This window comes from Sander lucioperca, chromosome 1 (assembly GCF_008315115.2).
Source record: "Sander lucioperca isolate FBNREF2018 chromosome 1, SLUC_FBN_1.2, whole genome shotgun sequence".
Classification (NCBI taxonomy): Eukaryota; Metazoa; Chordata; class Actinopteri; order Perciformes; family Percidae; genus Sander; species Sander lucioperca.
In genome coordinates this window covers 48,368,429-48,384,319 of record NC_050173.1, presented here as the reverse complement: position 1 = coordinate 48,384,319, position 15,891 = coordinate 48,368,429, and the positions used below count along the sequence as shown (strand labels likewise).

Below are 15,891 nucleotides of genomic sequence, written 5' to 3'. Positions count from 1 at the left end.
CTTTCCGTGTCTCTCCTGCTTCTATCTTTTCCCTTCACTTTTCCCCCCTTTGATCTTTTTATAACTCCCTTTTCCTCTCAACTCCTTACACGTTGTTATGATTCAATCTAGCTTTTTGATTCCTGTAGGTGCAGGTAGGCCTGTGTTCTGCTCAGCTTTTTTTTCCCAAAGAAAAAAAGTGGATACGAACCTATGTTTGACCAGGCTAACACAATGCAGCTGAATTTGTTTTATGTTAGAAAAGCAGCACACACTTTCTATCACCGCCAATCTTAAGTCGCTCACTCCCTAAAGCACAGCGGGGCTTAAACGGTGGCGAGGATGAAATGCAACTGCTCAATTCTGATAATGCTGATTACACGCAGTCACCACAGTCAACTCCCAATTTGGATTTCTGTGTTACTGCAGAATTATGTGCGGCTGAATCTGTGATAACTCATGTGGAAATCTGGTCCCATTCTCACCTCCAGAACCCTTCCACTGATGTATCTGCTGCAGGTCTCACATTTCACCCCATACTGGGCGTGGTAATCTGCCTCACAGTATGGCACTCCATCCCTGCAATAGAGAATTCAGAAAAACTGCTGTAGCGTGTTGAATGCACAGTTTAGCCTATCGTGGATATGAGAAATCCAGTATGCCTGTTTATGTTTCTTCTGAGTGAGACATGAGAATCACACATGCTTCGATATGTTGCGTTTCTCATTACACACTCACTTGCTGATGTACTCTCCGGTGAGGACCATGTTGCAGGTCCGACATCTGAAGCAGCTGACATGCCACTGTTTCTCCAACGCCAGGAGAGACTGACCCTGCTTGATCTCGGCTCTACACCCAGCACAGTCTGGAGAAGGATAGTGTGTGAGAAAGAAAGAAAGAAAGAAAGAAAGAAAGAGGAATGGGAAAGGTGACAGGAAGAGGGAAGGATGGGACAGAGAGAAGAGGAAAGAAGTGGAGAGGGGAAAAAGGAAGGAGACAGAAAGACAAAGTGAGCCAAGGTGTAATTGTACATCTTTAAACACCCACTGTGCTCATAAGTGTAGTTTCCTACCCCTTTGGCACAGCCACCTTCTTGCATAAAATCCCCCTCACATGAGACATGTATGTATGAATCTCTCTCTGTCTGTTTCTCTGAGACACACACACACACACACACACACACACACACGCACACGCACACACGCATACACACACGTCACTCAAGCACACACGCACGCACACACACACGCACACACACGTCACTCAAGCACACACGCACGCACACACACGCACACACACACGCACACACACACACACACACACGCACACACACACACACACACACACACACACACACACACACACACACACACACACACACACACACACACACACACACACACACACACACACACACACACAGGGCAAGAAAGAAGGACAGCAAATAGGCTACAAATGATGCATGGCTGCAGAGGGACAAAATGCTGAAAAAAGATCAGCACTCCATTTGTTTCCATTTGGAAGATGTTTGGCCAAGCTTAACCTTTTCTGACCTGAGAGAAGCCTGGAGTCACAGGGGGCCACTTCACTTTGCCCTGTCAGCCAAGACAAACTGTGGTTTACAGTAAAAAAACTGCAATGTATTGAGTCGGGTTTCTGTAGTCCAAATAAATCTAAACTGTCATTCGGTGGTGATAGTGCTGAGTCTATAGGGCCAGGGTTTCAGCCCCAGACTGTGACTGTGCACAGTGATTTTCTTCTGAGTCATGATATAGTTCCCATTTTAGCCACCGAATGAAATTGGCAATAGAACATCTAAAGATTCTGTAAAAACTTGTGACAAGAAATTGTTACATATGGTTGTATAAAAAACCACAATGAATGACAGAGGGAAGAAAACTGAAACTACACTGTTCTTGCATTTCTGGCCACACCCCAGTCTGTGATGTCACAGCATGGGGTTTTCATCACCTGTCAAAAGGAATTCATGACATCACTAATTGCAACATGTTTAAAAGTTGTAATCTGCAGATACCAGTGCAGCAGCAGTAGCTTCCTGTTTCAGTGATTTTGTGTTTATTCATCCTTCAAATAATTAGTTTGTCATTTTGGGAAATATCATTTTAGTATGATTTGTTGATGGGTTAGATGAGAAGATTGATTCCACTCTCATATATGCTCATCAATGAACCGGCTGGTGGTTAACTTAGCTTAGCATAAATGAACAGCTAGCCTGGCTCCATCAGAAGAAAAATAAATAAATAAAAAGACTAATAGTTCAGTATATAAGACCCTGTACAACCACAAATTGTTGTTTTTACGTTTTGGTTTTTGCGTGAATTAAAAAAACAAGCTCTAAGATTTAATGAATGAACTTTAGAAGAGCTGGTTGGCAGATTGTTTTACTGTTTGACAGCCTTCCAGTTTTCATGCTAAATTAAGCCAACAGCATCTTAAATCCCTTGGCCAAAGGATTTGTCTTTATTATATTTATGTGTGTGTATATATTGGGAGCATTCATTTCTTTAATTTATATTATATTGGTATATTAAATAGTTGAGATGCAGATGGAAAATGATGTAGGAAGAGAATGAAGGGAAATAACAAGCAACAAAATGTCCCCGACCGGATTTGAACTGGGAATGTTGCAGCTTATATGGTACTCCTCTTTACCTTTCAGTCAATGTGAAGTCTACATGTAGTTGTCATACATTGCAGATATACATTCAGCAAATTATTCATCCATAAGGACAAATGTGGGGTGTCATCCAAGTTTGTAGGATTATTTAATATTTCTTCCCCTTCAGAGATATCATTTTCTGTTGCATCAATAGAGAAGATCAATACTACATAAATACTTGTATAGACTGGAGAAACAGGAAAAAACAGCTAGCCTGGCTCTGTCTGAAGGTAACAAAATCTGCCTTACATCATCTCTACAGCAGCTCCCTAAATGATACATCTTGTTTATTTCATCTGTAAAAAAGTAGAACTGTGCTAAGCTGAGCTAGCAGCCTGCTTCATATGTACTAAACAGACATGGAAGTGGCTTTTCATCTAACTTCTAACTCCAAAGTCCAAATGTTGAACTACTGTTTTAGGCTAGACACACAAAGAACGGGAAACTAAAACTTGGTTAGGAAACCATATTTCTCATTAATGTGTGTAAAAGCAAACGTCCATCAATAATACTTTCCACAATGTTATCTAATGCCTGCCCGAGCCTTTTACCCTAAATTAATAATAATTTTGTACCCTACTGGCTAAATGGATTTCTACCACTTTTGCACACAGAGCATATATTTGCATTCTTAAATATCACAATGACAGAGGAACAGGCTGTAAAAGCCAGTGCATTCCATTTAGTGTCTGCAGTCTGTGTCCCGTCTCATAGACTGCCTCCTCATAAGACGGAGTGATGAACACGTACCTGGGGAGCTGTTTGGATTTCATTCCCCTGAATGGAGCGATGTGGGGAGGACAGTTATTCACTGCCTCTCCACCATCTGTTATCACTGCACAGCCAGTGAGTGGCAGCCTGCTGTCTGTATGCCACACTTCACAAATGATTCACTATCATTCACTATTGCTCTTTTGTGGGATCATAATTTGTCATTTTCCTGCTTTATTCTGAAAGGATGAGAGACTACTAATAACACACAGGGTATTCAGCTCATTATATACTTACGTTCATGCGGAACAATGTGACCAGATGTACACCGATTACATACAATGCTCTATTCTCTGCATGTGTAGTGCTGACAGTAATGAATGAATGATGTGTCTGTTTGTGTTGAGTAATTCTCAGCTGGAAGATCAGCGCGATAGGTCAGACCACTGATTTGACAGACACTTGATTAGCTAAATGAGCTAAATGGGCCTCGTGGACACATCGCCTGGTGGCCCTAAACAGAACGGACATAGTGAGGTGGATGCCGGACTTACGGCTGGGCCCGTGGATCTTGATCGGTTCATTTGGCTTGACGAGTGTGCGAGAGCACTGCTGGCACACGCAGTCCTTTCCACTGAACGTCACTCTGTCTCCAATGGGGAAGGGTTTACTGAGGAGGGAAAAAAATTGAGAGAATTAGAGATAACAAGCACACAATAGGCGATAAAATGCCTGCAGCGATTCTGTGTGTTTACATTAAAGCCAACTGTATGCACGCTGCACGGACATAACAAATGGGTGCTGGCAGGAACATGATTGGGTGACAGACAGGCCATACTCCTGCTGACACAAGCTAAATACAGTCTGACATCCGCTACAAACCTGAAAATACATTTCCAAACAGTTGAGGCGATGGGTTAATGGGGGCGTTGATTGTTGCAGGAGCACCTGGCTGCTCTGTGATTAAAGAGGTGATAATGTGACGCTGCCACAGGCTTCTAAAAGGAAAACTGTCTCTCTCAGTGGGAATGAAAACTTATTAGGGAGACTGTGTGGAGTGCATACTGATCTTAACTGCCTTGTTCTTTCTCAGTCTGTCCGCCCAGTTATCTCTGCCTCGCTCACTCCCCTACACAGCTGGGGCCACCAGGTCACTGTTTTCTTCACCGCTTTAACGCCAAACTAAGATTAGGAAGAGTAAATACACGCAAACAAGCGGAGTACATGACAGCAAAGCAGCGCCTATGAAATTTAATTTACCACATCATGATGCACCATTGTCTCGTGTCTTCGTAGAGACGGATTGATTTCTTTATGACTGGGCAGGATGTGAGAATGAATGGGGAGCTAAAAGACTTAGAGAAGGCTGTTTAAAAGACATAGACGGCAGTAATCCTTTTACAACCCCGCCGAGGCCTGGAGGCGGAGCCAAGACCCAGAGGGAGGCTAGAGTCTCCAGCAGAGCTCACAGTCAGCACACAAGAGTGCAGTACATCCGTGTACGCAGTTAGAGATTTACAGAGGCAAGCATGTATAAAGGCTTGTGCAATATACACACAGCTGCGGAGGTTGTGAGTCCCAGAAAGTGTGTTTCTTGGGAGCTATATTAAAACTGCTACTGTGTGTGTCTGTGTGTGTGTGTGTGTGTGTGTGTGTGTGTGTGTGTGTGTGTCTCAGAGAAACAGACAGAGAGAGATTCATACATACATGTCTCATGTGAGGGGGATTTTATGCAAGAAGGTGGCTGTGCCAAAGGGGTAGGAAACTGTGTGTGGAGGGAACTGGCACATACAGTATTCTACATAGGCTCCTTGTGCTTTTATAATATTCAAAGAAGGGCAGCATCCATACATAAAACAGAAAGGACGGACAAGTGAGCAAGGATGAGCCAGCAGAGATGTTTCATCACACAAATTATTCAACAAAAGTCCTTGTAAATACTGAAAGGGACACAAGTCAATGAAAACTGATAAAGTATATCAGTTTAATCAGCATAATTCATTCAGGCTTATTTATAAATTCACCCATCAGTTCATTCCAAGGTTAACCACCTGTTCGTAAACTCAGACACGTTTTTTATTTAACTGACAAGAGCAAAAAGTCTGTATTAGACACGTGAAGCCTGTTTTCTGAGTTTGTGTCCACTTCCAAGCATGACACAATAAATCTTGCATGTGTTGTATAAGCACCTGACCTGAGATATCCCAGTCTATAGTCCAACTTAAAGCTCTGTGTAATTTTTTGAGTTGATTCTTAGCAAAAACCCCTTTGTTCTTTCACAAATATGTGCTCATTCATGTGTAATTGCTTCCACCAACTAATCAAAGTATTCTCGTACGTGTAGAATCTTTCATTCAGAATCATTCAGAATACATAGGAGCGACTCACTTTTACACTCAGTGGCAGCGTGACGAATGCCAGGGAGGGGGAGAAGATTACTCAGCGACTGCCGGCAGATTTGAAAGCCTGTTGAAAATGGAGGCTCACATCTATTCTCTAGGACATGTAACGGAGTCGCAAAGGAGGTTAAAAAGAGAATTAAAACGACAACGTGACTATGGGGTAACATTTAGCTCACTTTCCTCACATACAGAGACAGAAATTATATATATATATATAATATCTAAATGTTAAATCTAAATGTTAAATCTAAATCTAAATGTTAAATATATATCTAAATGTTAAATCTAAATGTTATATCTAAATCTAAATCTTAAATATATATCTAAATGTTAAATGTTAAATCTAAATGTTATATCTAAATGTGTCGCCAAGTGTAAAGCTAAATATTTAGAAAATATTCAAATCCCCAAGGAAACCACGCCCACTGCAGTGGCTTCAAATCGCGCTGCACAAAAGGTCAATTCTGATTGGCTGTTTCTCTCCAATTAGATCGCAAGTAGCAGGAAACACATCTACAGGGAAACAGTCTTTGACACAACACCTGCCATGATGCCCCAGCAAGGGGTATAGCCAGTGGGTACTTGGAAAGATTGTAGAGCAACTTAACTAATCAAAATAATAATTGAATTATGATTGATTTAAAACAATATATCAGAGCTAAAACAGTTTAACACATATGTTAAAACATATAGCGAAGTAATCAAAGGTAGAAAAAAATAGCTAAAAGTGGCCTACTGACTTAGCTAACAGTTGAAATGATTAGCTTAAAGTAATGGATGACTTTTGAAACATTAACCACACTTCAAGTAAAAGGTCTAGTTAGTAGAATTTCTGACCAAACCAACCTAAATGTTTACAGTTCAATTGCATGAAAATGTAAGAATATTTACTTTAATATGATAAATAGTGTGAACACATTGGGAATTGATAGGGCGGGGTATGTGAGTTTATATGACAGGGCTGTGGGGGAACCTCAGACCAGAAAGGTTGGAAAGCACTGATCTACAGTATTTTATATTATTGACCGACCGGTATATTACAGACATGCTTTAATAGTTGTGTTAATCACAATACCGTTGTTTGAATTACATATCTCCGTGTGTGACTAACGTCATCCTTCACAAGCAGTCTAACATTAGCCCAGCATGGATAAAGTCCAGCTATGCATTCAACATATTCATCTGAACAAAACTAAAATGTCACAATCCAGCCACTTGTAAGAAGTTTGTAATAGTGGTTACATAGCTAGTTATCGTGTTTTATTAACCTTAATTCTGTTTGCCAAAGCTATATTTTATTGGCTTGCAAAGTAGCTATCCGTTGCTAACGCTAAAGTTAGCTAGCTAATTTATGTCAAAAAGCAGTAGCTAACTAATGTTACTGCCAAGATATGGTTTCATTGTAAGACAGTGTAAACACATGACAACACTTGACGAGTCTTACAACACCTCTCTGGTCTCTAGTGAAATCATATCTTGGCAGTTAGACGTGTCTGCTTTTTGAGATAAATTAGCGTTAGCAACGGATAGCTCCTTCGCAAGCTAATATAGCAACATAATTCAGGTTAATAAAATACGGTAATGTAACCAAAGTATTGAAAACTACATGTGGCTATAGTGTGACAGGCCTACTGCTGTTCAGTCTCGCACTGCAAACAAAACAACGGCATTATAGTACACACAAATATTAAGACATTTCTGTGATATAAGTCAATAATACAAAATACTGACCGAAATGTGTTTTAATCCAGTAACATTAGTCGAACAGCTCCACTGTAGTCAGTATTTAGCTACTGGTGTTGACTGAAAATTGCGGTGCAGCGCGATTTGAAGCCACTGCAGTGGGCGTGGTTTCTTTGGGGATTTGAATATTTTCTAAATATTTAGCTTTACACTTGGCAACACATTTAGATATAACATTTCGATTTAACATTTAACATTTAGATATATATTTAAGATTTAGATTTAGATATAATATTTAGATATATATTTAACATTTAGATTTAGATTTAACATTTAGATTTAGATATAACATTTAGATATAAATTTAACATTTAGATATAACATTTAGATTTAACATTTAACATTTAGATATAACATTTAGATTTAACATTTAACATTTAGATATATATTTAACATTTAGATTTAGATATAACATTTAGATTTAACATTTAACATTTAGATAATATATATATATATATATAATTTCTGTCTCAAATGTGAGGAAAATGCGCTAAATGTGAGGAAAGTGAGCTAAAAGTTGAAAATGTATCAGCTAAAAAATTGTAACCGACCTTTTACATTCGGCACCCCATACGTGACAGGCAAAGACCAAAGTTATTATTGGAGTGGCTTTTCCAAAATGGAAAGAGCTCATGAGGAGCAAGAATTTTAAAAGGGACACTGAAGTTGCCTGCTTTCTTCTCAAAAGGTAATTCTGCCTATTTGTGTAAATTCAAAGTTTTATAGTTGCTACTTGCTTGGCTAACTATAGCATGGTTGTGCATAACGCTAGAACGACGTCTATGAAACTTTTCCTTGCGTCAATGATGAAAAAGGATTGTCTACCTTGTAACATAAAGGTAATCATATGTGTCGTAATTTCCCTGGCAGACAACTCATGTAATGGAGTTGTAACACAGACTAGCTACAGCTAGAACAGCTGCGTGGAAACGATGGAGATACTAAGATCTAATTTCGGTTTCATTGACATTGTTCATACTGCTCAGAGAAATATATTAAAAACACAAACCTCCGTTGCTTCTCTCCTACGCTGTAAACATTGCCATACACTATTAATCTCATACAATATACAGAATAACGATAGCACTGATACTTTACTAACATTAGCTTGCATATGTTTGGGAACCTGATAGCTGATGTTAGCAATGAAATGGTACCAAAATAACGTAAAACAATTATTACACTTGAAGGAGCACTCACGGACGAAGTCGTACTTCTTGGACAGTGTTGGGGAGTAACGGAATACATGTACCGGCGTTACGTGTTCAGACTACAAATTATGAGTAACTGTATTCCGTTACAGTTACAATTTAAATAGTTGGTATTTGTTACATTGTTGAAATCAATGGATTACATGACGATACTTCTCTGTTTCACAAGTTTATTCACTCTCTGAATAAATTAAGGAAACTCCATGCATTTCCCAGAAGCCCCAATATGAAAACGAAAAAAATTAGCTATTTGCGTGATTTGCGTGATCAGTCACAATGGAGTCGGAACCGGCACAACAGAGCCAGGGCAGGAATGCGTTTCTATCTTGGAAATTCAAACAGCATTTCACATTGAAGAAAGAGAAGGGAGAACAAAATATAACTGTGCAGTGCAACCTCTGCTTGCCAGCAACCAATCTCCTTTCAGCATCCAAATGACTCCACCTCCAACCTGAAGAAGCATCTTAAAGTTTTTTTTTTTTAATTAGCCAGGGGTAGTCGTCTGCGGTAGTTTTACTGGTCACCTTGCTATTTTATAGTTGTATCAGGTAGCTACCTGCTTAGTTGACATGCGACTTTACATTCTCCTATGTGCTGATTTACTAGCCCCAGAGCCGTTGAAAGACTGACTAACCCCGTTTGACATGCTAGCTAACGTTAGCTAAAATTAGCTCGTGGTAGCTAAGACTGCGGTTAGATTTTTGTAGTATGCAGTTCGGGACTACAAATACAAAAATCTATCTGCTTGTTCAGGTACATATTCAGCCAGTTGGAACAGAAGAACACACCAGAACAGGCCTGTTTAGTAAGCTGGATGTGCTGGCCGCATTCCTACACTTATAAAATGCAATTAAATGTGGAAGTAATCCAATGTAACGGAATACGTTACAAATTACATTTTTGGCCATGTATTCTGTAACGGAATACGTTTTGAAAGTATCCTTCCCAACACTGATCTTGGAATAATACGGCCACCGTAGGAGTTTTAACGCGCTCGGAATGGGGCTAGAAAGTAATATTCAGTTGGTTGTCATATACAATTTCACTGCTAGATGGGAGAAATTCTTACACAATGTAGCTTTAAACACAGGAAATGCTGTGATGGTGCAGAAGAGTGTGTTAGTCTGCCTGACCTTGTCTTTACCTGTGTGTTGCTCTCACTCCCTCAAGACACTCATGCCTTGTCAGCCTTTCTCAGCGCTTTAAAAATTTACTCTGTTTACATATTTAATGTACTTTTTCCCAAACTGGACACAGAAGTAAAGCTATTTCTGGCTTTAGAGATATGCCCTTTGGTTTCGATCACTTTCTTAAAAAAAACATAAGCACAGGAAAGTGAACCTTGCAATCTGCCTTCATTATAGCTGGGGCTGTGTTGACAAAGAGAAAGGGAGGGATGATGATGATGAACACATAAAGGAAGACGACGGCATGAGAACGGTGATTAAGAGCGGGAAGATGATGACTAGGGGTGATGATGATTTTACGGTTCATGAAAAAACATCCGAACCTCTCGGTTGGCTTGTCTCTGTTCGGAGCGTGTGTGCGTCGCACGATTCGTCAGTCCACTGTTAATGTGCACTAACCACTTACTGCCGTAGTGCCCACTTTATACACCTATGTTAAACACTTACTGGAAACGACGAGGGGGATGAGCGTGACAAACGCAACACATGGCAGCTGATTGGACGAACGCGTCACGTGGTTCTTGGTGCTCCCGAATTTCAAAACAGACTCTAATGGCGTCTCGTTCTGAATACGATCTCGTATTTTACAAAAATAGTTCAACGAAAAGTGTTTCTGAAAACATTTTAAGCGAGAAATAGGCCATACAGTTGCTGAATCTGTCTGTTTTTTTTGATCGACAAAGATCAGTTTAAAAGATTTTCGTCAGATTTTGAGAGGCGCCGAGCCGACCGCTCCTCAAGTGGAGTGTGGAGTGCTGCAAGTCATGTCACATGCAGAAATGGTAAGTGGGAGAGATGAGGAAGGCTGCCCGGAGCCTATGGCCCGGAGTTGGAGGATGCTCCAGCGTCGTATATAGTCTGGTGTGTGGCAACATTTTGGATTTCATGTTACCTATGATGACAGCGGAAATAAAACAATAGATAGAACTGCCACTGTGTGCATGTATTGTGCAACATGCAATCAATATGCTCATTTTAGCTATATATCATATGCTGAAGTATATTTCTGGAGTGTTAAAGATTAAAAGAAAAAATAACAAGAACCGTACAGAACCGAAAACCGTGACCCTAAAACCGTGATACGAACCGAACCGTGGATTTTGTGAACAGCACCACCCCTAATGATGACGGTAATGATGAGGATGAGGGGGAGCAGACAGAGTAAGAGGACGGGGTGGAGAAGGAAGATAGGATGGGGGAAAATAGAGGAGGTACAAGAAAGAATTGTGAGCAATGTGACAGAGGGCAGACAGAGCAGGAAAAAAGACATTCACCCTTCGACTTCTCGCTGTCTCTTCCAGTTGACTCCACACACACTGACAGACACACACACGCAGACGTAACGTCCCCGTCACTGCCAGGACTGCTCCACTGGCCAGTTGGTGTCAGTTCAGCATGTTTATCAGCCAATAGCAAGCAGATACACAACAACAGACAAACACTACTCTCCTGGATTGAGGTAAGAGAAGATCGCACGTAAACCTTAAACAGTAACACATGGAAAACAGAGAAACAGACAGGGAGGGAGGAAGAGCAAAACAGAGCAAAACAAACAGTGAGCAAGGGACTTTTTAAGAATTGGGCATGAAAGAGAAAGAGAGGAGAGAGTGACAAGAGGAGTGAAAAGGTGAAGTAAAAAGAGGAAAGGAGCCAACAGGGCTGACTCTTACTTTGTTCAGAAGGAGCTTAACACGAGCACTGATGGAGGTCAGAGGAGAGATGGCCTACTTTTACTTAATCTAACAGCGTGAAACACCAAGTCAGCTCTCTTTTTGGAATTGTGTCTTGACTAAGCAAAACGACAGACCCGCCTGGGCTTTCCAATCAGACTGATTGACATGCAGGAGCCAAAACTGAAACAAGACTGAATCATGAGCTGATAAAGAAATGAGTCACATTTGCATATATTTTTTGAAAGATGCAACTTGTGTAGCATCATTTCAGGAAGTATTGCACGGTTAGAGGCAGAAAACAGTCATTAATTTTATTTTCAGTAGCTCCTCAATTCATCTCCTGTTCTCTAATGAATCAGAAATGTTGTGCTTTATCACACTACAGAACAGATACAGAGCAGTACAGATAAAGAAGTGATCAAAGTAAATCGTACAGCACACACACACAGACTCGTCATGTTTAAGGTCTAATCCATTTTTTCCCATCTTTGGTTCACCTGGTCTCCTTGTGCAATAATGCTTGTGTAAACTAGGGCTGGGCACCGAACGTCGATACTTTTATGGCACCGACCGCAATACTCAGATTCTATGAGTATCAAAAAATGATTTATCTTTAGGTGCCAAATTTCGGTTCCAAAAGCGCTGAGTGCGTAAGCGCAAGCTTATCTGTCCTCTCTGCATATTGACAGAGAGCAGAGCTCCGACACACACACACACACACACACACACACACACACACACACACACACAGCAAACTACGTCGGCTCTGCAGTTTTATTGAAGTCACAGTGAGTCACGGCAATGCCGATAAAGTGGTTTCAAGTGTGGTTACAGTTTTTCAAAACTTCACACAGACAGCGTTTGCTGCGATATGATATTAATGGAGAGGCAAAAGCGGTCGCGGTGCTGTTGACGTTACACTTCCTCTGAGACAAGCAGGAACAACAGTGGTTTCTGTGCCCTGGTGACTGACTGACAGGCTGAGGTTGTAAGGCAAGGCAATTTTATTTCTACAGCACCTTTCAGCAACAAGGCAATTCAATTCCATTCCTTTACTCTTAAGTTAGTTCTTCATTAGTTCAATGTCAATGCTGACTGTATTTCACTGTAGAGGATTCAACACCGGGATGTAACAATCTGCAGCTGCTGTTGTCGGAAAAACACGGTGCGTTCAATGAAACTGGTAATTTACAGCGTCGTGGTGCATTCAAAGTTGTTGTTAAATGCCCTTTTCCCATCTGGTGGTTGTTTTTGTCATTCAACAGCTATTTACTAGTGAAATAAGTTATTGTTATAGTAATTACATTATTAATAAACATTTAATTTTGACGATATGGCCTTAGCAATAAACAAGCCGTTCTTTAATGTTGCAAACAGTTTTTTTTTTAACTTTCTTAAAAAGTATCGGTTCAGGCACCGTTAAGGCACCGGTACTGTTTTAAAAGTACCGCTCTAGCACCGGTATCCAAACCAAACAATACCCAACCCTAATATTGACTCTAGATTCAAATGTGTGACTAGATTAAATATATAATAAACAAATACAAATCTTAAAATCAAGTTCATAAAGTCACTTTCTTTGCATTCATTTGATTCCCAATTAAGATCCACTGGTAAGAATGGCTTTCCATTGTTAATATGGACTTAAAAACAGTTCTGAAATGCAAAATAATAGAATTTTAATCATGTGATAAAACATGCGATTAATCGCGATTAACTATAGAAATTCAGCGATTAATCGCGATTAAGAAAATGTATTTGTTTGACAGCCCTAATTTTAATACATATGGTATTGAAAAAAGTATCATTAAGGAACCGGCATCGAAACTGAGGTATAGAAATCGGCACGGGATCGAAAGATTTTGAACGAATGAATACATGACAAATCAAGAGACTTTATCACATTAATAAAAAAATCATACAAATGTATATCGTCTAATACCAAATGGCAGAGAGAAACTAGCTGGTGAACATAGTGGAATATTTAGCATGGACAATTCTGGCGCAAAATGAACCTAGGGGTTAATAACATATGTGTACCTAGTCGACCATTCTCTGGGATATGTTTTCTTGCTAATCGAATGTGTATCTAGCTTGAAACAAGCTAGCGCGAACAGCTGATTAGCTTATAACGCTAGCCTTCGGGGAACCACTAACAAGGCTCAAAATAGCACCACACTTCCACGGTAGCATAATGAGGGTCCCTAAATGTTAACCCAAGCATTGAGAACTTTGTAAGTGTACAGACAGTTTATTAAAAAGATAGATTAGAAAGACAGTACCGTTCGCAGATACAGGCAGGCGCCATCTTGGAAAACAGTCATGACCAGTCGAACGCCCTGCTTGAGCTATGTTATTGGTTACTGGTTGCACGGCGTTCGTCGTTCGACTGGTCATAAACTATCTTTTTAATAAACTGTCTGTACACTTACAAAGTTCTCAATGCTTGGGTTTACATGTAGGGACCCTCATTATGCTACCGTTGAAGTGTGGTGCTATTTTGAGCCTTGTTAGTGGTGTAGAAATAGCCATTTACCCTCTGCCCCGAAGGCTAGCATTGTAAGCTAATCAGCTGTTCACGCTAGCTTGTTTCAAGCTAGAGACACATTCAATTAGCATGAAAACATGTCCCAGAGAACGGTCGACTCGTTACACATATGTTATTAATAGGTCTGTCAAAATAACGCGTTAATTTCGATTAATTAATCTGAGAAAAAATAACGCGTTAAAAAAAATAACGCAGATTAACGCAGATTAATCCATTCCATATTGACGTTTGACCCGGAGCCGTTCTAGCCACCATTGGACTGTAAAATGAAGGAGGGAGACGAGAATGCGCTGCCTGGATCACTAACTTGAACATTTACTTGTAAAAATCTTCTTCCTGCCAACCCTGGCTACCGAAATCTGGGGCCACTGATATGTCTGCTCTTCTCTCTGATGCTCTGAAACAGACGATACAGGCAACACAAACACCGCTGCACGTGACGCTAGTTAACACTATACTCAACAGCAGCTAACGTTAGCCTACCGCTAGCTAGTTAACACTATACTCGACAGCAGCTAACGTTAACCTACCGCTAGCTAGTTAACACTACACTCAACAGCAGCTAACGTTAGCCTACCGCTAGCTAGTTAACACTATACTCAACAGCAGCTAACATTAGCCTACCGCTAGCTAGTTAACACTATACTCAACAGCAGCTAACATTAGCCTACCGCTAGCTAGTTAACATTATTGACCCTTTGCAAACACGTCACACGACCACGTGACGGCGCCATGACGGACGGCAGAAGCACAGGTTAAACAGTAGTGGACGAGCGGAAAGTTTCATAGTTTCAATCAGTTTGAAATACATAACACTAAATAAACTGTATTTGTGGCTTTATATGGCTTCTCTATTGAACAACAAGTTGTCGTGCCGTTATCGGTCGAGGTAGGGCATCTGGTAGGTGCTCACAAAGAGAGCAGTATTTGGAGAAGTTGGAGATAGCAGGGTTGGATACCGACCTTTAATTCGTTCTCCCTCCGTTTTCACAGACCTCATTAAATCACAGAGTCTGCCCGACTTCAGTCCACACGATCTGTACCACTATGTGGTAAACGGGGTATCCCCATATACTGGTGCTGATCTCAAAGCTTTTAAAAGTCTGGATGCTAACCAGTTCTTTGTAGCTGGCTGGGTTAGAGGTACGTGATGCTACGCTAACGGCGGGTTGAGGTACCTCATAATGGCAAAGATAAGACATCAATCTAGGGTTTATTTTGTATTAACATCTATTCTTTACTAGAATTCCGGGCAATTTTTACGTTAATCTTGATCGCTATAGCTACGCGAGTACTTTAGCCGTTAGCTGCTAGCTGCCGTCCGATGAGTGTATTCAGACAGGCTTCTGTGATAATTATCCCAATAATAATCCGCGGAGCAGCGGTGGTGTGGCTATGTCCAGAGGACAGGTCATGCCACGTCTTGAAGTTTATTCCCCCCTAAAAAAAAACAGTAGTGCGGTAGTAGCTGGACGGCACTCACCGGACGGCAGCTAGCAGCTAACGGCTATCAGCTATCAGCTAGCAGGGCAAGCTAGCTACCAGCAGGATCGAGACAGGGACCAGGGTAGGTGAATTTAAACAATGTCTGAGTTGAAAACGCATCTTGTTGACACGTAAGGGCCCTGTTCATGTGGCACAGACACATTAATTGCATTGTGTGTCTGTTAAGAGGCACAAAGGCCCCGACCACTGCCGTTATGGCGTTCATAATTCGCGCGAGTGGAGTGTGACGTCACGTGCAAAGGGTCAATACT

General features: G+C 40.7%; 1 protein-coding gene across 10 annotated transcripts in view; it reads right to left on the bottom strand.

Annotated features, from left to right (window-relative positions):
• The window catches only part of ablim3 (actin binding LIM protein family, member 3), a 59,923-nt gene that overhangs the window by 17,909 nt on the left and 26,123 nt on the right, over nt 1–15,891 (bottom strand). For all 10 annotated transcript variants that reach the window (XM_036005019.1, XM_036005022.1, XM_031302542.2 and 7 more), the window contains exons 4-6: nt 3,925–4,040; nt 718–844; nt 465–558 (exon numbers count right to left, since the gene is read on the bottom strand). In XM_036005019.1, coding sequence (XP_035860912.1) covers nt 465–558; nt 718–844; nt 3,925–4,040 — 337 coding nt within the window. The remainder of the gene's footprint in view (nt 1–464; nt 559–717; nt 845–3,924; nt 4,041–15,891) is intronic.